Source organism: Cyprinus carpio, chromosome A14, assembly GCF_018340385.1.
Source record: "Cyprinus carpio isolate SPL01 chromosome A14, ASM1834038v1, whole genome shotgun sequence".
Lineage (NCBI taxonomy): Eukaryota > Metazoa > Chordata > Actinopteri > Cypriniformes > Cyprinidae > Cyprinus > Cyprinus carpio.
In genome coordinates, this window is record NC_056585.1 from 6,130,198 (window position 1) to 6,154,252 (window position 24,055).

Sequence of the window (24,055 nt, forward strand, 5' to 3'; positions counted from 1 at the left end):
TCCCTATGGATTATCGGTTCCAATTTATGACAGATAGTCTATTGTAATAGAAATCTTTGCATTCCTTGAGGATATTTGGACTAGTAGCTCAAAAAAAAAAAAAAGTGTCCATAATGAATTATTACAAACTAAATGCAGCATTTTTGGTACTTTTTCTCTAGAGAAAACCAAGAGAAGCAGTTTTTTTTTTACATTGAACTTGATTTAAACCAGAAATGATACAATGAATAAAAAGCAGTTTAGGGGCAAGAGAGGTTCTGCCTCTTGTTCTCAGCCTCAGCAGATATGTTTTAAGCCCCTCGCTGCCTCTTTTAATTAGTAAAGCTGATCAATCGAGGCACCATCACCCCCTCCACACATCAAGAGCTGTGTGCCTTCAGCCCAAGGTATAAATGATTTCAGTGAATCAAATGGAAAAATCCAAGAACTGGTCACTGAAAAATCTTATTATGATTACTGGAGGATATATCCCCTTTAAGTGCCTATGATGATTATGACTTTGACTCAGTGGAGTTCACAGGGAGGCAGAAACGCCGCAGTGCTGCTTAATAGCTGTTCCTGGACCCTATAAATAACATTGGCACACAATGCAACAATTATACCGCTGGCCAGGGTGAAGGATCGACTCTCACACGGTCACAAATCACAACACCATTTAGCTATAGCACGGAGCTTGGATGCATTTTAAAACCCTTCTGCTGTGATCAACATCTACATATATAAAGTCAACATGAAATGGCATTTGCAACCCATTTTACTTCCGTAATATGACATATTTAGAATTAAAACAGGAAATCGATTGTACTGACAGATGGAGGAAAAGACACGTCTCTGATACATCGCCTGAGCTCTTTTGAGCACTTTTAATAAAACGTAAATTCGTCGCCGACACTTTTTTTCCGGGCAAGTGTGTTCACGTAGAGGTTTTCAAAGGTCGGTGTGAATAAATCGAGATTCAAATTCAAAGAGACAAGATAGTCTATACATGACTATTCATATCCAAAACGAGGCGATGGGAACATTATGGAGCGCTGAAACACTCTCATGTGTATGTTTCATTCACACTCGAAGCTGAAGGGTGCTCTCACGCTGAAAGTCCAAAACGGACCTCAATAGACACTGTAGCTAAACTGAATAAAAGGAAGAAACATTGTGACTGGTGTTGTTTCTCTCTATATTTGCTGAGCTGAAAAGATATTTAAATGTGTTGTTCCCTAGTTTCTCACTGGAGTAAAATATGAGCTGCTCAGTGTGCCAGCACAATCTTAATTAAATAGATTAGACACAGCAACACAAAGGCTGGTTGGGTAATCTGCTTTGACTGAGCTGGTTACAGGTTTGTCCTGGTTTTCATTCTGGTCTTGCCTATGTTCACGCTTTGAAGTCTCCGCGGAGGGAACAAGAGAGAGAAAAATGAAAGAGTGAAATTAGGAAGCAGCGTGATTACAGAGGATTCAGTGGAGAAGAGACTTTAAGTGACAAAGTTTTAATAATCTGATGTAATGCTCCCATTTTCTCTTTAACTTTAACTGAGCAACGCAGAGCTACCAAATATTGGTATTCACCCTGCAAAAACTTAACAAATGCAACGAGCTACAGAACAAACATGGATCTATTTTAGTAAATCTCATGCTGCTTCTGACTTTTATTACTCTTAATCTTCAATGCTTGCAAACTGGTCTTCAATATAGAAATTTCTCTGGAGAATGAGGCACTGCTTGTCTAAATACTGCATTTACAGCATTAACTGTTGCTTTCATTTAATCATTGATATAACAGGAAATGTGTTTGTATAACATTTTTGGCCTGTTTGGATAATATGCAAATGGAATGCAACCATTCGTTTTATATTTAGGACAAAATACATGTTGGATAATTATGTTTTTATTCATGCTTTCATAAAGACACTTTGAGGCTAGCATTTGACTTTAAACAACGCCCGCACGTAACCTTTAAAAGACTATCAGGAAATTAAGATTAAGGGATTAAGTTCATTTCTGATTGACATAAAATAAATTACTGGTTGATATGAATTATCCCAAATGACATCTCATAACTAAACTCCACTGTGAGATTTTGTGCCTGTGTTTCCGTTCATTCTGGCTTGGGGTTACAACAAATGCGTTTGTAGGAAATACCTGACATTTTAAAGCTCTAAAATCACTAACTCAATGTGAAAAAACAATGGCATCACATTTAATGAAGAAGGAAATATATACTTAATCACAAAATAACTAATATCATCTTCATAATCAAAAATATATGGTGTTAAACATCACTGAATGCATCTAAATAATCAGTTTAAATAAACATTTAAATGTATCATTAAATAAGAAAAATTAAAATAAGAAGCATCTAACTCAAAAAAAAACAACAATACTATAGAATTGAAAATAATTTACACTAATGGTAAGCAACTGAAATATATGATTCATAATAAACAACGCAGATGCAGTATAGCTGTTCAACTCAACTGGAGACTCAGGTGGGGCTAAAAATAAAACATGAGTGTATTCTTACACACCTAATAAACACTGAAAGCTTAATAACACAGCCAACTTTCAGGTGTTACACCATTCTGTGGCTACTAAATCCAAAACCTGCCTTGACACGATTCATTAGAAACGATTCAATGTAAAACAGCTTTTCCAGTTTAAATATTCTGCATTATTTCATCTTTTGGTCTCACAGTGCATCTATCTGTATGGTTTTATAACCTTTTAAAGCCTAGCGGATTCCCTCTCCTTTGGCCCCGTTAAAGGGTTACACACCATAAAAATGACCAGCTCAAAACCTTTATAATATGTCCAATTTGAGTGACACAAGAGAAGTTATTTCGAATGGCTCAAGCTTAGTTTAGCAGTTCATCTCCAACTTTTAACTCGACAAAACACATCGAGGGTAAGTTAAGAGGTGCTTGTTTGAAGGGAAGAAAGGTAACTGGAGCGCCGCGGGGAGGAGGCATTAAGGGCTCTGATGTGGGAAAGTCTGGTGAAGGTGGTGGGGACGGTGATCGAGGAGCTTCTACATCTATCGCAGGTGATCTCAGGGAGGAGACGCAGGTTTAAGATCACTCACGGTAGAATACGTATTCGGTGTAGTTGGCCCAGATTTTGTCGTCAGTCTGCTCGTGAGCGAAGGCGCAAGTCCCCGTGGAGTTGCAAGCCACCATGTGGAAGCCGGCATCCGCTAACCGGTCAAAAGCCTGCTCCAGGAAAGTAAACTTCAGGTAATAGCGCGCCGTGTAGCGCTCTGGCGGGCGATCGGGGTCGCGGCTCTCGTTCAGCGTTTCCCCGAAAACCTCCTTAGCGAGAGACGTCTTCCCACACACCATAATCCGAGCCACTCGTCGGAACTTGGCGTCAGTTTGGCTATCACGGCCGAGAGTGTAGGAGCCGCGGTAGCCGATGGTGATGAACCCGGAGCACTTCCCGTCGCTGGAGCAGGCCACGGCCCCGAGGCTCCGGGCGACGTCAGCCCCGGGCGAGGGCTCCTCGGGGTCGCTCTGGCAGCCCTCGTCGCCCAGAGAGTTCTGCTTACTGAGCTTGGGTGCCAGCAGCTTGACCAGCTCGGGGAGGTTGAAGAACTCAGCCTCGCGCTGCAGCCGTCCTCGCTCCGGGAAATGGTCCGGAAGGACGAGCTGCTGGTCTCGCATGTAATCCAGAATATAACGGAACAGGAATCCGTCTCGGTCCACGAAGAAACGACCCTTTGTGTCGCGCGCCAAGCTCTTGGTGCTCTTCTGGCTGAACATCTCCCACAGGAGCGAGTCCGGCACACTTGTTAACGTCGAGTAGCGGGTGATATACACCTGACCCCCGACGTTCAGCTCAATAATTTCCGGAAAGGCCAGTTCCTCGGCAGGAAGGCTAATAGCATTGGCAGTTAAAGCCATATTTCAGAATACAAGACAAATACTTGATGAAAGAACGGAAAACTTTAAAAAATTTGAAACTCACACTTTGTACACTAATGCAAGTGGAGTTTAAATATCAATATTGTAATGCCAGATATATCCAAGTGAACTGACAATACGTCTCCATTTCACCATCACAGTCGCAAAACACAATTTATGCATAATAATCCATCAGTAATGAGTTTTAAATTATGTCAATTTGCGCACGTGGCTCAGAAAAGCTCACCAGTGTCAAACGATGCATGGATTTTGCACGGAGTTTTCAGACGATGTCTCTTTCAGTTGTCCATGTCCATGATCGAAGGTCTTTAACATACAGACAAGGTCTGATTCAGACACCTACCGTGAGGCACACAGAACAAGCACGGGGGGGAATACCATCTAAAGAGCCGCCTGTTGAGTAAATGTCAGTAAAAGGTCCACTGAAGAAACCGATGTCAATATTAAAGCGTCATGAAGCTGAGTGTCTCGCGCTTTCTCTCGCTTTGTGCGCACCGCGACCGGACCATAATATTCCCTCGAGTAGGCCACGCCCCTACAGCGCGACGTCATCAGCGCGGACTCCGCCCCCCGCGGAAATGCTTCATACACGAGATGAAAGCACTTGTTTAATTACCAAAAGCCTTACACTTTATTGTCTTTCAAACGAATCAGAGAATAATACATTTTGAGGGATTTCATAAAACTTTATTTACTCGGAGATGTATGAAGCATGAAGGCTATCTACTTATGTACTTATTATTTATATTACTAAAATATTGTTTTTATTGTCAATCGCATTTTTTATTCATTGTTATTAACATTATTATTGCTGTTACAAATATTATTCAGTTTGGGGGTGTTTTCTGGATTCTGTTCACATTAGTTAACGTTTCAATCTAAACAACATTCAGATTGCTAAGTTTAGAAGGTACCAATAAAACACAACGAAATAGATTTGAAACAAAATATTAAAATGGAATGTAACACTGACATCTAGTGGATAAAAAGCTCTGACCAGACGTTTCAGAATCACCACACACACACACACACGAGTTTGTCTTTGGTAACTAATACTTAGAGAAATTAATGAGATAGAGGCACCGAGTTATTAATCTTTACTGGTAACTGGATATTTTTCTGTGTTAAATTAATTTAACATTGCAAACGTGAAATGAAATCAAACTGAAATAGACGTAGCTTTGCTTCTCCGTGCAGAAGAGAGGCACTTAAATTCATTGCACTCTTCAGAGTTCACTGTCAGCATTTTTCCATTTTTTTGTTCACTCTCTGTACTAGAAAGGGTTCTTGGTAAAAGCTACTGAAGCTTCAATCTAACCTTGAAGGGCTCTTTTGTTCCACTGAATGAAAGCAAGTTACAAGGGCATTTGTGAATTACTTCCTATTTTATCAGAAATGCTGACAGTGCACTCGTGTGTTTCGCCCTACAATGTAAATGAGACCCAGCCAAACTGAAAATGTTGAAGCAGTTGTGCATATGTTTAAAAACATTTTTGTAATAAACAGTGTTGGTAGTAACTGATTACACATCATCTGGAGTACGTGATCAAAGTCCAAAAAATAGCACTTCTAATTAGATTTGTTTACATTTTAAAACGCTCATAATCAGATTACAGTCACTTTTCATTGGTTATATGATTACAGCCACTAGTCAGACTATAATTACACAGAAACGATTCATTGCACTTTTAAGGTCACATATGCAAGCATATAGAATACATGTGCAGTATAAACTCTTCATTTAATGACTGCAAAGGATTACACGTCAAATCTAAAAAGCATTTGGAGATACAGTATGTTTTCCTCAACATTGCATATCTAATCAACTCATTGATAAAATCAATGCATGTCTGTTTTGATGGAAGTCTGTGCTTTGAGACTGTGTTAGAGTGGATGGAAAGACGAGGCAGACTGGCAGAAACACTGTGTTCAGTGTGTATTCAGATAGAGAGAGATATATAGAGTCCGGTAGGTGACCATGAGTTGTTTTGTTAACCATCGCAGTAGAAGACGCAGAGGAAGACGTGACGTGTGTCCGCGCGGATGTGTGACGTCACGCGCGTCACGTCCAGAATCCACTATGGCGGAAAGGTAGTGGCGACTCACACTTTACCGGTAATATCGACATCGGATAGCAGATATCTGAACGATACACCATCCTCCGTTTCCGGCTCACGCGCACACATCCCATTCCCTCGTGCACTCTCTCTGATCTCCGCGGAACTGACACAAACATGCCAAATATCAAGATTTTCAGCGGCAGCTCCCACCAGGATCTGTCTCAGAAGATCGCGGACCGTCTCGGACTGGAGTTAGGAAAAGTGGTGACGAAAAAGTTTAGCAACCAAGAGACGTGGTGAGTTCTGGAAATTGCCTGAACGTGTTTTATGTGTATGCTTTAACATGTTGAAGCGCCTTTTCTCGCGGGCCGCTGGGAGCTGTAGTTCAGACCGCGCCTGCCAGCGCTCCACGTGCGTTTGAATGAACTACAACTCCCAGAAAGCTGTGCATCCGCACCCCAAGCGAGGCGACGTCTATTTGCTTTAGTGTGAACCTATATTTTCTGACTAATATTGCAATTTAATGTCATTTAAACACTTATGCGGGAATGGACATACATTAAAGAGCGCAGTGACTCCGAATCATTCACTTGAGCTTCACCGATTATCGGTTTGCGGTGTGAACGCTCAGAAAGAGTATTTGATTTCATGGCTTGCTTTCATGTTGTACTGTACTAATACAAAACAAATGCAATGGTGTTATTAATGTTTCAGTGATGCTTTCATAATGCAATAGTACTGACTACGATGCAACTTAGTGATTACACTATTCAGATCGAGTTTTATTTACATGTTACTCCAAGATTGCATGATTTTATTACAGTGTGATGTCAGGTTAAGAACACACGTCAATGCAGATCCTGATACACTGCTGTCTGTGTTTGTCTTCTGCAGTGTGGAGATTGGAGAGAGTGTGCGTGGAGAGGATGTGTACATAGTCCAGAGCGGCTGTGGTGAAATCAACGATAACCTTATGGAGCTTCTGATTATGATCAACGCCTGCAAAATCGCATCGGCCTCCCGAGTCACAGCGGTCATCCCCTGCTTCCCTTACGCCCGGCAGGACAAGAAGGACAAGGTGGGGCGAAGGCTTTGAAATCTGTGCCATTGCCTGTTAGTGAAAGTTAAAGGAGGAGAATTTTTGTGCATGCTGTTGATGGGAAGTCATTTGCGTGTGTCACTTTAATGAATCTTCGCTCTTTCACTCCAGATGTTTGATCTTATCCTTTGTTTTCTGCAGAGTCGGGCACCCATTTCTGCCAAGTTGGTGGCAAATATGCTGTCGGTGTCTGGTGCAGACCACATCATAACCATGGATCTGCATGCATCTCAAATACAGGTGGGCTTTAAACAAAATGTGTTTAAGAAATAAAAATTGCACAAATTAGCTGAGTGTATTGCCAACACGACTCCCTTGTTTTTTGTTAATTTTGGTGTAGAGTAAGAATAATGGGGAAAAAAAGGGAGTCTTTGTAAAATTTCTACCTAGATATTAGGGATGCACTGAAATGAAAACTTTGGCGAATACCGATAACCGATAATTCTTTATATTTGAAAGCTGATAACTGATATGTTGGCCAATAAATCTAAATCTAAATTTTTCTATAATTTGTGTGAGCCCGGTCTCACCATTAAAAGCCCTGTCCCAAGCACTTCAACATAAATCAGACATATACAGTACAGAAGCCTCGTCTTTAAGTTTTAAAATTATTACCGATTACCTACTTTCCTTATCAAATAAAAAAAAATAAAGAAAGTCTTAAGAATAAATCAAATAATGCAAACAAGTCATGTGTAAAGAATCAAAATGCATTGATATGCAAATACATCGATGATAAGAAAAATGTACATTTATCAGCCAGTACCGATATGATGGCCGATATATCGTGCATACATATTATTATTCAGCAATCCCGAATGCCTACATTAACATTTGCATTCATGCATTTGCTGGACGCTTTCTTTTATCCAAAGCAGCTTGCATTGCACTGAGAGGATATGTTTTATCAGTTATCTGATTTCTGTGGGAATCAAACCCATGATCTTGGTGTTGCTGGTGCCACGTGCATCTCTTGGAAATGCATCAGATGTCAAAGGTTAGAATTATAGGTCAGTGATACTGCTTTCCACCTTTTTAGGGCTTCTTTGACATACCAGTGGACAACTTGTATGCAGAGCCTGCCGTTTTGAAGTGGATCAAGGAGAACATCCCCGAGTGGAAAAACTGCACGATCGTGTCTCCTGACGCTGGAGGAGCCAAGAGGTCTGCAGGCGTCCGCGTCACTGCCTGTTTAATGTGTGTGGTGCCTGACCCCTGAGCTCTGTTTCTCCATCGACAGGGTCACCTCCATCGCAGACAGGCTCAATGTTGACTTCGCCCTCATTCACAAAGAAAGGAAGAAGGCCAACGAGGTGGACCGCATGGTTCTGGTGGGAGATGTGAAAGACCGGGTGGCCATACTGGTGGATGATATGGCGGACACCTGCGGCACCGTCTGCCACGCTGTTGATAAGTGAGACGCTAATGGCAATAATAACACGAACACTGAGTGCTTCACCAGGCGTAACTCTCTGTGTGTGTGTGTGTGTTCAGGTTAATATCAGCAGGAGCCGTTAAGGTGTATGCCATCCTCACCCACGGCATCTTCTCTGGACCAGCCATTTCACGCATCAACAACGCCTGCTTCGAGGCCGTAGTGGTGACCAACACGATTCCTCAGGAGGAGAAGATGAAGCACTGTCCCAAAATACAGGTTTGTCTGGAAGTACTATTCAGTCTGTACTGAATCAGCACAGTGTTTTATCAAAACAGAGAATATAGGTCAATAACTATTGTTATCAGCGCTTATTTGCTACATCAATCTACAGTACAGGTCAAAAGTTTGGAAACATTACTATTTTTAATGTTTTTGAAAGAAGTCTCTTCTGCTCATCAAGCCTGCATTTATTTGATCAAAAATACAGAAAAAAACAGTAATATTGTGAAATATTATTACAATTTAAGATAATTGTTTTTAAATTTATTATACTTTAAATTATCATTTATTTCTGTGATGCAAAGCTGAATTTTTAGGATCATTATCACATGATCCTTTAGAAATCATTCTAATATGATGATTCATTATCAAAGTTGGAAACAGTTCTGCTGCTTAATATTTTTTAAGCACATGTGATACTTTTTTAGGATACTTTGATGAATAAAAAGTAAAAAAAAAAAAAAAGAAGCTATGTTTTTAAAATATAAATATTTTGTAATAACAATATACACTACTGGACAGTAATTTGGGGTTTTTTTTTTTTTTCTTTTTTTTTTAAATACAATCAATACTTTTATTCAGCAAGGTTGTGTTAAATTGATAAAAAGTGATAGTAAAGAAAATATATTATTAGAATATATATTATTAGGAATTTTTTTTATTTTGAATAAATGCAGTTCTTTTTAACCTTTTATTCATCAAATATATTAGACAGCAGAACTGTTTCCAACACTCATAATAAATCAGAATATTAGAATGATTTCTAAATGATCATGTGATAGACTGGATGTTACATGTGACACTGAAGGCTGGAGTAATGATGCTGAAAATTCAGCTTTGCATCACAGGAATACATTCTTTTTTTTAAGTATATTCAAATAGAAAACTATTTTTTTTAACTTGTAATAATATTTCACAATATTACTGTTTTTTTCTGTATTTTTTATCAAATAAATGCAGGCTTGATGAGCAGAAGATACTTCTTTCAAAAACATTAAAAATAGTAATGTTTCCAAACTTTTGACCTGCACTGTATACCATTTTAAAATGCATGAAATATTAGATCAAATTAGTGCAGAATCTCCTTTGCTTTGGTGTCCGTGTTCAAGTCAAGAATCAGCCAAAAACATACAATCTGAAGAAAATCAGACGTCGTACCCTGTAACACAGACAGTCCTGTTCTTGGTGTGTGCTCTTTTCAAATGCTTTTGGGATCGTGTCATGCAGGTTTTCTTTGTGCTTCACTGATGTCTGCAGGTCATCGACATTTCCATGATCCTCGCCGAGGCCATCCGCAGGACGCACAACGGCGAGTCCGTGTCGTATCTGTTCAGCCACGTTCCTTTGTAAGGTGTTCACCGCGACCAGACCAGGAGCCGCTCCCTCCTTCATCTGAACGAGTGAATGTGTCCCCAGAGCCTTCATCAATCCTCCCTCAAACCCGTTTTCACCAAATCTCTGTTACGCTCTGTGACTGCGGAAGTTAGACGTAAGGTTAACCGGAGCCAGAACCAGTCACAACCTCATTTTATTTATTTGCATCCATTTGTATTAATTCCTGTGCTTTGAGAAAAGTAAAGTCACTTGATGAATGAAGCGGCGGAGAAATGACTTGGAAATCATTTTTGAAGAAAATCGGTGGACAGGCTTTCTTCTGAGTTTTAAGATGTAGTTTTTAGCTCGTGCACTTCGCAGGCCGCAGTTCAACGGTAGATTCTTAACAAAAATTGGTTTTATTTCACTTAACTGGTTTTGCTTTTCAATTATGTTTTTAATAACTCTTTGTACATGAACATTTCTTTGAATAAAAAATATCATTTTGGTTACATTATGCCATTCTGATAGCCCTCAGATCTCTCTCCTGTGTGCTGATTTCATTGATATCTTCAAATCATTTGTGACCCTGGAGCACAAAAGCAGTCTTAAGTCGCTGGGGTATATTTGTAGCAATCGCCAAAAATACATTGCATGGGTCAAAATTATTGATTTTTCTTTATTACCAACAATCATTAGGATATTAAGTAACCCAGCCGGCACATGACCGACCTTCAACGTTAAAATATGGTTGAAATAAGGTCAGTTGAAACAACGTTGAAAATGTTTAATGCTAAATGGTTGAAAAAGGTTTAAAAAAATACTTGTAAATCAAAGTATTTTTTTTTTATAAGATCTGTATGTTGAATCAGCTTAATGTCTTCAACAGCATACAAAATAAATGTCTGCCTTTTTAAATTATTTAAGATTTTTATTATTTTAATAGCATTTTACAATATTTTAATCAAGATACCTATTCTAAAATCTAAAGGTATATGTTAAATATTATCATCATTTACAGCAATACAACTAAATACATTTCACTGCGCTACCACGCCGAAACAATTCCTATTGGTTGTTTTACTTTATTGCTTTGATCATGATTGGTTAATCTGGCTGTCATCCAGGAAACTGGACAATGAAACGGTTCGCACCTTTCTAAATTTGAAAATATGACCATTATTATCGTCTTTCTGTGAGTGAGGCGGCTGCCTGTGAGCTGCTGCTCGTTGTAACTGCTCGGTCGGTCCCGAATTATTTAATATTTGCCTGTTAATTTTTTTTTATTTTGAGCGAATTTGAGTCGTGACGTCAATGGAGAACAAAAACTGTAATGTGAACACAAGAAGGGTCACATGTGTTCTTCGAGGGCCTGGTAAAATGAGGTAAGAAAATCACTATCTTTATTATCTTTCGAAAACAGAAAAGTATAACGTTACCAGAGTTTACAAATGGGTAAAGGACATATAACCTGCAGAAGATAAATACATGTGTGTGAATTTTTGTATTGCTTTATCACAGATGCTCAAGTTAGATGCTCATCTGATGTTGTTTTGCTGGTACGTTAAGTTATGTCTTTTAGAAATTTTTTCACATTTTCCTGATATGAATCCCATGCATTAGGTGTGTTATTTATTTTTTTAATCTTATAATAGTCTCAAAGGTAACATACTATGTTCATGTTTTCTGAATGGGAATGAATTTAAAAAATGAATTAGGATTGTTTAAAGCCGTGGTACTCAAAGCTCCCTCTAGTGGTATGCATGTTAATACACTTTAGTGTAATCTTCGATCTTTAGTTTAATCTTTTTTTTTACATTTAAGTACAGCTTGTACGTCATCCATTTAGAATCTTTTTCTTCAGCCAATCTTCTATGAGAAGTAAGAAGCCTATCAACAAGACTACTCATCGTGATCTACACGCTGCAGCAGACACGCCTTCTCTTCCCCTGCTGTGTTCTGGTGGGCATCATAAACAAGGATGACTCTCTGATGGGTCGCGCTCACGGAAAAGCGGCGCTTGGGTGGTCGGACTGCCCCCACTGCGGGGATATGAGCCTCCTGACTCTCAAGCTCCATGTGCCCATCATCCAAGGCGATGAACTCGCCAAACAAGCCCTGCCGCGCTCTTCCTCTGCAGCCTCTTCGAGCCAAGGAGGAAAGTGTCAGAGTCAGGTGACGAGCCCGCACCTGCTCAGTGCCCACACGCTCCTCACCCCCCTGCTGCAGGTCCCCTTCCAGGGAGCTTAATAGACCGCTGTTCTCCGCCTCTCCCCCATTGCTCAAGATGTGGTGTCATGCAGGGCGCTGAAGAGGAGGATGATGCCAATTTGATGGCAGCATCTGCGAGAAAGGAGTGGTCTAACAGCCCACTGGATTACACTGAGCCCCATAGCAGCGTCGCAGGGGACCGCAATTATAGTGATGTTGAGCTCCTTAGTGTCCTGTCCAAGGCAGTTGATGAGCTCGGTTTGGAGTGGGCGCCTCCTGCCAAGCTGGCCAGAAACCGTCTGGATGAGTGGTACCTCCAGTTGGATCGTGGCCAAAAGGACACGCCGCTCACCAGTCGAGTGCACAAAACCCGGGATCCTCCATCCTGTCTTCTCTGGGTGGCACTGACCAAATGGGGTATGTTAAACTCCCCCTGTGGAAGAAGCCATTGTCGCCCATCTCTGTCCTTCAGCCGCAGCGAACTGGAGAGTGAACAACATGCCTCTCCCCTCTGAACCTTGCCGCGCCACTGTAAACTTCGCCGGCAAGGCTTTCTCTGCGGCGGGCCAAGCAGCTTAAAGCACTGCACGTGATGGCGATACTCCAGGTGTATCAGGTCAAGCTGCTCAAGTCTCTGGAAGAGGACGGGCCAGACCCTGAAGTGTTCAAAGGGACAAAAAAATAAAAATATCGAGATCGGGACTTCTGGATGCTCCCGTGAATCCCTCAGGTCTCTTCGGAGCAGCGGTAGAGACGTTCACGGAGCAGAAACAGTCAAAGGCTATTAGCCACTTCCTGCCAAAACGCGCTGGCGCAAACCTTCCTGCGTGTTCCCTCTCATCCTCAGCACAGCGTGCGGGAAAACCGCTTCTTCTGCTGCTGTTCGGCGCAAACATAAGCCGGCGGTGAGACCAAGACAGCCTTGGACGAAGTGCGGTCAGGGCCAGAGACCCCACCCTGACAGAGACAGCAGGACACCGGTACAAGAATCAAAGCCGCGTTCCTGATGCTGTCTCTCGGAGGAGGAAATCTGAAAAAGTCTGCTCGCTCCGCTGTGTGTGTTCACCACGCCCCTGCCTGTTGCAGATGGCGAGAGCAATTGTTATGTTTGTGTTTGACGATTCCACTATGCAATGCAATAAAGTCAAAAAACATACAAAACTCACCTCAGTATCGGAGCAATTCTCCTCCTCTCACTCCTCTCTCCCCCATCACTCACTCTCACACTCATGTGGTATTAAACTCCCCGCCCCCCCAACGGCGAGTTATCCCTCACAGAAGTGTGGCAGGCACTGCCAGGGGTATCAGAGTTTCTTATGAAATCAATAAAGAATGGCTACATGCTTCAGTTCTTCTGCAGGCTGCCCCATTTCAACGGTGTGTTAATGACCACTGTACGGGAGCGAAACGCCTCAGTTCCACTAGAGGAAATATACAACCACCCTGAGCACTACCCTGAGCACGCTGTTCAGCAACAAGTTCAGACTCCTCGCTCATCTTCAGAGCTTTTAGGGCTGACTGAATATGACAAAGAGCATGCTGGTACAGAGCCAGGACGTTTCCCTTTTAGAACTGGAGCTGAATTCAATCAATATGTGAGCGTGTCTGTCGGAGGAGCGCTCACAAAAACTGATCAGCTTCTCTCGCAGTCTTAAAGTGAGGGCACTCTCCCCCGCTGAAATATTTTCAGAGGACGCTCGGCCAGATGGCTGCCACCTCGACAGTGTGCAAACTAGAGCTCCTACATATGCGAGCGCTTCAGCTCTGGCTAAAGTGCCGGGTGCCACAGAGCGGATGGCGCACGGGCACCTTGTGTATCAAAGTGATGCGCGAGTGCTGGGTTGCACTGACCCCTTGGCGCGATATGACTCTGTATCGCCGGGGTGTTCTTATTGGCCAAGTGATCAAGAGAAAGACTGTTACAACAGATGCATGGAGCATGGGCTGGGAAGCCGCATGCAACGGCAGACCAGCCTTCGGGACGTGGTCAGAAACAGAGAAGTTGTGGCACATAAACTGTCTGGAGCTCCGTGCTGTACACCTAGTGCTCGAGTGCTTTCTCCCGGACATTCTCCACTGTCACGTTCTCATCAGGACGGACAGCATGACATTTGTAGCGTCTATAAATCACCAAGGGGGCGTGAGCTTGTGGCTGCTGCTGCGGCTGGCAAGAGACCTTCTTCTGTGGGCAGATTGACACCTCTCCATCCGGGCAGTACATGTCCCCAGACGCCTGAATCACGGCGTGGGTTTACTGTTGAGGGCAGGGTAATCCACAGAGAGTGGAGATTACACCCTTTTAAAGTCAATATGATTTGGAGTGTATTCGGCAGGGCAGAGGTGGATCTCTTGGCATTAGCGGAAAACACTCACCGCCCACTGTTTTATTCACTGACACACTGTCCACTGGGAGTGGATGCACTAGCTCACAGCTAGCCGAAAAGCAAGTATGCTTTTCCTCCAAGGAAACTTCCGCCTCTCGTGCTTTGCAAAATCAGAGAGGAAAGTAAATCTATTCTGTTAGTGGCACCGAAATGGCCCAATCAGCCGTGGTACCCAGAACTGGTGGAGATGCTGGTATCCCCCCGTCGTCTATCCCACTGAAGAGAGACCTCCTCTCTCAAGCACAGTTAACCATATAGCATCCAAATCCAGAGTCATGGAGCCTTCTTCATGTCTGGCTGCTCGAACGGAGCTTGCTTGTAACGGATGCACTTACTCAGCGCGTGTTGAACACTATGTCTGAGGCTAGGTCTCCTTCTGCTAGATGTCTTTACGCACATTAATGGAGAGTAATAATTCTTGCCTTCCTTTAAAAAAAAAAAAAAAAAAAAGGCCTGTTCAAGCCCATACAATCAGCTAGCTTGCGTGCGCTCTCTTTCAAAACAGCACTCCTGCTCGCGCTGTCCTCTGTTAAGCGAGCTGGGGACCTGCAGGCACTGTCAATTGACAACTCGTGTATTGAGTTTGGGACAGGTGATTGCAGACTCAGCTTAAAGCCTGGTAGAATGTTATGTGGTTATGTTGCTTTAGTGTTTTTTTAAAGCACAGGTCATAACACTATCTGCTTTCCGCCCAGAAACACTGGCCGGGCCAGAGCTGCTCAATACACTTTTGCTGTGCCCTGTAAGTGCAGTGTGCATTTATACTGAGCGCTCTATACAGTTCAGGCTCTTGGAGCATCTAGTTGTATGTATGCTTTGGAGGGTGCACAAAAGGCCTGCCTGTGTCCAAGCAAAGGCTGTCACACTGTATCGTCGACGCAATTGATTTATCTTTTGGCACTAAGGGCATGAAATGTCCTATAGGGGTTCAGGCCCACTTAACCCGCGGACTCGCGTCCTTGTGGGCCTGGGCAAATGGCATATCTATTCAGTACATTTGCATGGCAGCAGGTTGGCCATCACGCAGCACTTTCGCTAGGTTTTATAACCTAGATGTGTCATCGCTTGCCTCACATGGGCTGTCAGTGCGTGCAGCTAAGTTATGATCTGAGCTGCTTGCCTCAGTGGTTTCTACTAGGTCGTATACACCCCTGTATTGACGTACCACTAATTCAAAGCTGTCCCTATCAGCTGATCACATTGTTATGATATTGTTCATGACGTCTTTAAGGACATGATCAACATCATACTCTACTTATTTGAGCACCGGTACGGCCATTGCATCATAACACATAACTTTCGCCAGCATTAACTCCGCCCCTGGTGTGATGCGGTATCATTTAGTTGCTGCGCCCCCCTTGACTGTTACATGGTTTCGACTAGGTCCTGTAGACCTGAGCTGTGTTTAACGTGAGCGCCAATATCATTGCCACTCTCATTACAGTTCCGTATATGAAACTTGACATAATTAGTTCGAGCCAGGCTCCATCGCTGTGACACGGCAGGTTTTTTTACATTCCCATAGCAATGTAGAGTGACCACATCGAAAGGGAACGCTCTCGGTTACTAACGTAACCTCGGTTCCCTGAGATGAGGGAACGAGACATTGCTCTTATTGCCGTGTCACCTAGCTCAGGATCTTAGAATGCCAAGTGCTTCAGTCAAGATTCTGGATGAATGATGTACAAGTGCTGCTTTATATAGAGTGGGGGGGCCCTCATATTTCGCGTGCTTGAACGCCATTGGCCAGTTTCACTGGTGTGATTCAATAAGGCTTCAGTAGAATTTGGAGAAAAGGGTTATTCCCATAGCAATGTCTCGTTCCCTGATCTCTGGGAACAGACGTTACGTTAGTAACCGAGAGCGTTATGTAACTTTTGTTATAACACATTTTAATTTAATCATAATGTTTTTCCTTTACCTGTATGTAATCACAGTGCAGTGTTAATGCTCAAATTGTGTATTTACAATGTTAAAGTGGCTGACAACAATAAATATTCTTATTAGGAATAAAACTGCCTAATTTTTGAACTGCAGAGCTGTAGCTGAATAGTTAGGCCTATTACGCTGCTGAAATTTAATGTTGGTCATTATGGTGGAACTTAGAGAGCCAAATATTTTCTGAAGTGGTACTTGGTATGAAAAGTTTGAGAAACACTGGTTTAAAGAAATGGTATAAAATGAAATCCTGCTTTTTAAGAACTTTTCAGTAAACCATTTCTTCTTTCCCCTTATAGAGTCATCAAGGATCCGGCTTATTATTGGCTCATTGATAAGGAATTGTTCATGTGCTGCATTGCACTGTCGCTTCTGGTAGAGATTCAGTGACCTTTTGTGATAGGTTGTGATTTTACTTAGTTTAATAAAAATGTACTTAATTTGATTTTACTTGTTTTACCAAATACACTATATAGTTAGGGTTCTGATTAAAACAGTGTAACTGGGGGCTCTGAAAACACTGCTTGTGAATAATTTGTTAATATTGTAAACTTTCATCTGAATACATTAAATAAGTGTTTAATGTATATTGTTGTGGACTTTGTTTCCAATCCCACTGTTATTGAACTGTAAACTGAAAATATTGTGTGATTTGTTTTGCCTTCAGTTTTCAGTGAAATATATTTCACAATATCAAAGTTGATATTTTATGAGGATTTATTTTTGGTGTTTTTGTGTTTGTTTATACAGGACAGTACAGAAAGAGAGTGGAGGGGACGGCGTCAGAAAGGACCTAGAGCTGGGACACTTTCGAGGGTCACCTGAAGCACAACCACACTATTTGCATGAGGCTGTTGGTTCTAACAATATTAGAGTCCCCCTCTGTAGAAATCCCTTTCCGCGTTCCCCGCGGTAAAAAAAAAAAACACAGTCCGGGGGGGTTTCCCCTCGTTAGAAATCGCCCCCCAAAACACTGGACCCTTGGAATCGTCCTTACCTTCCCTCCCCTTACAGAGCCCCTGGGTGCAGGTTTCATTCTTGAACGGTTCAACACATTTTCTGTGCACAAATGTACACATCTCTTGTAATGAGACACTTTATTAAAATGTTTTTTACAGAAACTATAGTTTTCCACCAAAATAAAAGATCAACTGGTTTCAGTCATAAAGGTACAAGGGTTTCTCTTGCAAGTGCAGCACAAAATATGCATATTATTTTACAAAAACCTTTAAATATTATTGTATTTGGATTATAACAATACATCCATGCATAAACACAGCAAAATAAAGTTTGGGATTATTTCCATCTGTTTTATACAGTATGTTTCCAAAATAAAACTGCTGTTTTACAATTTATAGCATGTGGTAGTTTATTGAAGTTGATTGTAAAGCCATTGCTGCCAGTCAGTTGATGTTTAACCTTTATAATGTACAGTGTTGATCTAAATGCAAACTAGGCTCTAGTTGAACATACAGTTGTGTATTACACATGGTGCAAGGTACGACGGTGAAACAATGTCACACTATCAACGCTGATTCACTTTGCAAAATCAACGCCTAATTCAACGTTAATCCAAGATCTACAGAAAGACCATAATTCACCCCTGATGAAGGTAAGACGGTGAAACAGCGTCACACTATCAACGTTGATCCAATTCGCAAAATTGAAAAACCGGTAGGCTACCTCACGTTGTTTCAACGTTGAAATGCCGGCTGGGAAAGATCATGTTCCATGAAGATATTTAGTAAATTTCTTACCGTAAATATATAAAACTTAATTTCTGATTAGTAATATGCATTGCTAAGGACTTCATCTGAACAACATTAAAGGTGATTTTCTCAATATTTAGATTTTTTTGCACCCTCAGATTCCAGATTTTCAAATAGTTGTATTTCGGCCTAATATTGTCCTCCTAACAAACCACACGTCAATGGAGAGATGATTTATTCAGCTTTCAGATGATGTATAAATCTCACTTTCGAAAAATCGACACTTAAGACTGGTTTTGTGCTCCAGGGTCGTGTTTCAGAATACTAGGCTAAATTTATTATTAAACTGCTTTGGCATTATGTTGCGTTCACATTCTTGAAACACGTCTTATAGTTCATATATTCCTTTTTTAAATGCATTCTACCAAGAAGAGTGGAATTATTTGAAAACAAACGTTGCTTTTGTTAATCTGGTAAGGAAGTAGTTTGTGGAAGTGAAGGTGCACAAACATAAAAAGAGAAGAAGAGGTGAGTAACTGAGAATGGCTGGTGTACAAGGTTTTCAAGAACATTATATCAAGATTTAAACAAAAACAAAAAATCGATGTATATGTGTGTATAGGTATATATAATTAAAAACAATGCGCTAATTGTTGGTGTACAAGGTTTTCAAGAACATATTAAAAACAATGCGCTAATTGTGTTATTTAGATTTTGTGAATTGTCGGAAGCAGGGCGTCGCGTCGCGTCACAGGAGCCAGTGGGGCGTCAAGACACCGGATAACGGAATGCATTTTTAATTTGATGATAGAGACTAGTATCTATTATATCTCAGATCCTACATGTGTTTTTCATGGAAATAACGCACGTTTGTTCTTAAAGCGACAGCGCGTCACACTCAGAAGACGCGCAGACCGGAGGAAGCGGTGGGAAATAGATTATAACATACATTGTGCGCTCACATTTAATTTTTCCTTTCGTGTCACTTTCTTGTCAGTCGATGCATCGCTGTTAATCTGTTTATTTGTCTTTTTACAGGAAAAAAATTACGGAGACATCTCCAAAGGTAAGGATGTATACTGGCTGTTGTTTACTCCGATCAACGTGTTCAGGGCGGGTTTGATGTTTAAAGCGAATGCAGTGTCATCATTTTACACCCTCTGAACATAAAGATATATTCCTTAACGATCACTACTACAGTTGGAAACATCACAAAGCTTAAAATTATTAAACATATAATACTCAGTAAAGACAAATATTATCAGCCGTACAATGGCCATGTCTTTTTATGCAATTATTATTCTGTGTGTTAAAAGCCACAAATAATATTTCCTCTTTGTTTTAGCTGGACAGTAACAGATGAATCAGGTAACTAGATATGTTTTCGACATCATAAGGATTTATATTAAAAAAAAAATTTAAGATAACATTTAATGACCTTTTGGAGACCACAGATTTCTTTGCAAACTGATTATGTTAAACTAAACTATATAATAAGCTAGAATTATTTTATATGCATTTTAGTGCTCCTAGAATCTATTAAATAATTCCCCGTGGCTCCCTCTGGTGGATGACAGCAGTAACATGATCATTCCCATTGAAATTGATGAAACTGAGCCAGGGGTCTCCAGACTGGGCCCCCATCAAACACACCTGCACCAGCTTATCAAGCTCTTACTACTACAGAAACTTCCAGAACCGAGTTTGGAGACCCCTGAACTAAGCCATGTTTCCTCAGAAAGACTTACTCTTGGAAGGATATGTTAGAGGATATGTCAGAAAGCCCACCAAAGACGATTCGTACCAGTTTTAAACTTCACAGATCCTGCAGGAATACCAGCTGTAGCGCCCCCTATAGGTGCAATGTTAATACAACTTAGTGAGCATCCGCTGAATGTCATGTGTGTATAGTTTTTGTTGGGCTGGAGAAAAAATAAAAAAAGGGTTTCACATTTATGTTTCAAAATGCAAATTGCCCTATTATAGCGCCACCTAGAGTTGGATGGATGCATGTTTGTGCACCTGAGAGGATGAGCACTTTTGGGATGGTCCTGCTAAGTTTGGGGTACACTCTACATTTAATGTCCCTTCACTGAAGGTGTGTGCTGTTGCAGTTCTCACTTTAGTGCCATAGTACAACAGCGCTCTGTGTACTGGACATTACAGAGTTCAGGAATAAGTTACAGATGTCAAAATCAGATAAATGTAGGAAAATCATCTTTTAGGTCTCTCTTAGTTCCGGGTAAATAGAGAGTCATTACAGCCACTGCACTATAACTAACTGGAATCTGCCATCTTCCACAACACATCTGTATTTAAGATTACTATGGGCCATTTGAAGGCTTACAGCAAAAATTAATCAGTTACAAATGAACATGCAAAAGAAAAAAAAAATAATAAAACAAATTACAGTGCCTACTTTCAATGTTTACTCAATTGTGTGGCTTTGTGTTCACTAGTTTATCCAACAGACGTTACAAAACAAAAGGATTTTCTTATAAAACCATTGCTATCCTGATTTGGCAACGCTTAAGCAAGCTATTTTCTGTGAAAGCAGATGACATGCACTCATGTTATCATGTTAAGAGCATTCATGTAATTTGACTCTTTCCTGCAGAATCAGAGATGGGAAGTAATGCGCATCACAACCAGGAAGCCGCTCGGGAGCCTGCAGACTCTATGGTCTGGTTTCGCAGCTACTTGCACGGAGGGACGTCGAGCCTCATCTCCACGCTGACCACCGTCATCACCTTCCCTCTGTACAAGACCGTCTTCCGCCAGCAGCTGCACAGCACTTTAGTGCGAGAAGCGGTGGCCCAGCTGCTCAGGGAGGGTCCGGTCAAACTGTACCGCGGTGTGGCTCCACCTTTACTGATGAGGTCTCTGAACGGGACGCTGCTGTTCGGCCTCCAGGACACCTTCCTGCAGCAGCTGTCACTCTGGGACACGTGTCCTGCTCCCAGGACGGCCCTCCCTGCTCTGGCAGGTTTGGGGGCAGGTGTGCTGGAGGCCGTGCTCTTTTGCCCATTTGAGCGCGTGCAGAACGTCCTGCAGAACAGCGGGAATGACACTAGCCTTCCTACATTAAGAAGCATACTGCGCAAACTTGCCTCAAAACCGTTGGCGTCAGGGTACTACACTGCCTTTCTGCCTATACTCGTCCGTAATGCCTTGGGGAGCAGCCTGTATTTTGGGCTGAAGGACCCCGTGTCTGAGACTCTCCGGGCTGGAGGCTGTGCTCCTGTAGCGTCCTCCTTTATTACTGGTGTGTTGAACTCAGTGGTGATCAGTCTGCCGCTGTACCCGCTCTCTGTGCTGGTGGCGAACATGCAGGCCCAGGTGGACGGAGGGGGCGGAGGGGTTAAAGGCAGCTGGCAGAGGCTTTGGGCGGCCCGTCAGCGCAGGCTGGTTCTTCTGTACCGTGGAGGATCGCTGGTGATCTTCCGCTCCTGCATCACGTGGGGAATCACCACTGCCATCTACGACCAGCTGAAGAGGCTCTCCAGAACCTCAGATTAACAGACGATGCTGTTTAGAACACACCTGACAGAACTGATGTATTCACTGCTGCAGTAATGATGCATGAGTTGACATGTATACTGTATAGCCAATGTAAAGGAATGAAACTGTACAGGTGCTTAGTTCTATTAAAAATGTGAAACGATCCACATGCAATTAAGGGAAAATGTTTGCCTGTTTTGCTTCTTAGTCCACTACAAATACTGTTTGTCTAGAGCCTGTGCAAACTTAACTATAATTTGTTTGAAGCTGCTATTGTTTTTAATAGATAACAATCATAAATGTTTCTCTTAAAGGAGATCGAAAATGAACATTTGCTGAAAATGTGTTCACCCTCAGTTCATCTGAGATTAGGATGAGTTTGTTTTTTAATAGATAACAATCATAAATGTTTCTCTTAAAGGAGATCAATGCAGTCCAGCTGTCTCATCACAATGGATGCTCCTGCAGTGAATGGGTTGCATCTGGAGAAGAATGAGATGAAACACATCCAGCATTAAGACGTTTTTAACTCAAATACATAGAGTCTATAATCCATAATAACACTTCCTCCAGTGAAAAAGTGTATCTGCTGTTGTCTCTCACATCAAAATCCAGACACATATTTGTTTAGAGCTGTTTAAACGCTGCTTGATCTGTGCAGATTTCTCTCCTGATTCACACCAGAACACTTTTTCACTGGAGGAAGTGTTATTATGGATTATAGACTCTATTTATTTGAGTTAAAAACGTCTTAATGCTGGATGTGTTTCAGCTTTTGTATTATTCAGATGTTCACTGATTGACTGGAGTGCTGTGGATTACTTGTGGATTATTGTGATGTTTTTATCAGCTGTTTGGACTCTCATTCTGACGGCACCCATTCACTGCAGAGCATCCATTGATGAGACACTGATGCAGTGCTACATTTCTACAAACCTGATGAAGAAACAAACTCATCCTGATCTCGGATGATGGCCTGAGGGTGAACACATTTTCAGCAAATTTCCATTTTAAGGTGAACTATAGCTTTAACTGTATTCTTTTGAAAATATGTGTGTTTTACCACTTTTTATGTAGATCAAATCGGGTTTTGATCCATTATAATTCAAACAAAATTTAAAAGAAGGTCTTGTGAAAGTCCTATTGCAGCAGATGGGCTCTTAAGTGAATTAAATTTAAAAGGCTCCTCTCTCTTCTCCTTTAAAGAGAACCTGAATCGGCGTTCATTGAGGATTTTGCATCAGCATCCGACAGTGTCCAGCTGCAGAAATATCTCCAGCATCTGAAGGAGTTCATGGCCACGAGATGGCGCTGCTGATAGAGTCACATCCCCTCTCTCTCTCTCTCTCTCTCTCTCTCTCTCTCTCTCTCTCTGTAGGTAGACCATCTGCATCAGCTGCATTATTTTGAGTCGAGGTGTCTAGAAACACGTTCACTGTTTTAACTGTAACATTCGTTTTCCTTTTATAAGATCTCTCTCACCGTTACTGCACTGCGCTGCAGGTTTGTCCAATCACAATGCAGAAGCGCTGCGCGTTTATCCAATCAGAATACAGTGGTGAGAGCTCGAGCCAATCAGCGCGAGCGGATTAGACCCGTGCTGTTGCGCTGTGATGGCCAGTATTTAAAGCAGCAGTCCACCTTAACCAGCGCACAGAGACTCAGACTAACAGATCCAGTGTAACAGATCCAGTCCCGAGGACAGCGCCAGGTGAGGCTCTTTAATGCACCAGATTATGTGCTTATTTAATCTGATAAAAAAAATATATATTTTGCTGTACTAGACCGTTTCATATCATAACATTTTTCTCATTGTTTCGATACTATGCACGCATTCTAAATTAAAACGGATGTGTTTCTATAAAAGTGTGCAGGCACATTATAAAATTGCAAACATGAGACATATACGTTTAAATTTAATTATAGATTTAATAGGTATAGTAATGTAGAGAGTGAAACGTCAAGGCAGGACAGCATATGCACACCTGTCAATGCAGTATGCGTAGTTTGTGTGTGTGTGTGTGTGTGTGTGTGTGCGTGTACCTTTGGGTTGCGCAATCTGTCATTAATTCTTATGGCGCATAAAAGCGCTATACACAGTTAGAATAACCCTGCAACTGTTTAGCGCTGTTGGAACGTTTCAAACATTCAAATATTTGAAGTATCTGGCAGTGTTACAAAATCCCAGAGATTTGGCGCCAGTCACTCTGGGTGTGGTGAAGACGTGAAGACTGGATCGTGGTGATAGAAATTCATGAGCACACTT

At 41.7% G+C, this 24,055-nt stretch overlaps 4 protein-coding genes across 10 annotated transcripts in view; 3 read left to right on the forward strand and 1 right to left on the reverse strand.

Moving 5' to 3' along the window:
* Positions 1–2,899: 2,899 nt before the first annotated feature.
* Positions 2,900–4,444, reverse strand: LOC109101460 (BTB/POZ domain-containing protein KCTD12-like). The gene has a single exon (XM_042769779.1). It carries the CDS (start codon positions 3,893–3,895, stop codon positions 3,071–3,073), a length of 825 nt encoding a protein of 274 aa, XP_042625713.1. The 5' UTR covers positions 3,896–4,444; the 3' UTR covers positions 2,900–3,070.
* A 1,474-nt stretch (positions 4,445–5,918) lies between these two features.
* LOC109101815 (ribose-phosphate pyrophosphokinase 1) lies at positions 5,919–10,583 on the forward strand. Of its 2 annotated transcripts, none has more exons than XM_042769777.1 (7): positions 5,919–6,272; positions 6,871–7,054; positions 7,217–7,315; positions 8,115–8,239; positions 8,316–8,489; positions 8,570–8,729; positions 9,990–10,583. In XM_042769777.1, exons 1-7 carry the CDS (start codon positions 6,151–6,153, stop codon positions 10,080–10,082), a joined length of 957 nt encoding a protein of 318 aa, XP_042625711.1. In that variant the 5' UTR covers positions 5,919–6,150; the 3' UTR covers positions 10,083–10,583. The 2 variants fall into 2 exon arrangements, with proteins under 2 accessions (XP_042625711.1, XP_042625712.1); XM_042769778.1 differs by lacking the exon at positions 5,919–6,272 and adding an exon at positions 6,485–6,612.
* A 7,473-nt stretch (positions 10,584–18,056) lies between these two features.
* LOC109101459 (solute carrier family 25 member 53-like) lies at positions 18,057–21,974 on the forward strand. Of its 6 annotated transcripts, none has more exons than XM_042769780.1 (4): positions 18,081–18,191; positions 19,327–19,354; positions 19,634–19,656; positions 20,906–21,974. In XM_042769780.1, exon 4 carries the CDS (start codon positions 20,914–20,916, stop codon positions 21,805–21,807), a length of 894 nt encoding a protein of 297 aa, XP_042625714.1. In that variant the 5' UTR covers positions 18,081–18,191; positions 19,327–19,354; positions 19,634–19,656; positions 20,906–20,913; the 3' UTR covers positions 21,808–21,974. The 6 variants fall into 6 exon arrangements, with proteins under 6 accessions (XP_018970365.1, XP_042625714.1, XP_018970368.1 ...); XM_019114823.2 differs by lacking the exon at positions 18,081–18,191 and adding an exon at positions 19,013–19,240; XM_019114822.2 differs by lacking the exon at positions 18,081–18,191 and adding an exon at positions 19,013–19,214.
* Positions 21,975–23,343: 1,369 nt separating this feature from the next.
* Positions 23,344–24,055, forward strand: part of LOC122147410 (thymosin beta-a-like) — a 3,802-nt gene continuing 3,090 nt past the window's right edge. The window contains exon 1 of the mRNA XM_042769781.1: positions 23,344–23,500. The gene's annotated coding sequence lies outside the window, so the exon portion shown is untranslated. The remainder of the gene's footprint in view (positions 23,501–24,055) is intronic.

Bases quoted from the DNA above. Each gene is read 5' to 3' on its own strand.
- LOC109101815 (XM_042769777.1), top strand. From the start codon at position 6,151: ATGCCAAATATCAAGATTTTCAGCGGCAGCTCCCACCAGGATCTGTCT. The intron at 7,055-7,216 runs GTGGGGCGAAGG...TGTTTTCTGCAG, and splicing joins GGCAGGACAAGAAGGACAAG to AGTCGGGCACCCATTTCTGC. The intron at 8,730-9,989 runs GTTTGTCTGGAA...TGATGTCTGCAG, and splicing joins AGCACTGTCCCAAAATACAG to GTCATCGACATTTCCATGAT.
- LOC109101460 (XM_042769779.1), bottom strand. From the start codon at position 3,895: ATGGCTTTAACTGCCAATGCTATTAGCCTTCCTGCCGAGGAACTGGCC.
- LOC109101459 (XM_019114820.2), top strand. The intron at 19,355-20,905 runs GTAAGGATGTAT...TCTTTCCTGCAG, and splicing joins TTACGGAGACATCTCCAAAG to AATCAGAGATGGGAAGTAAT.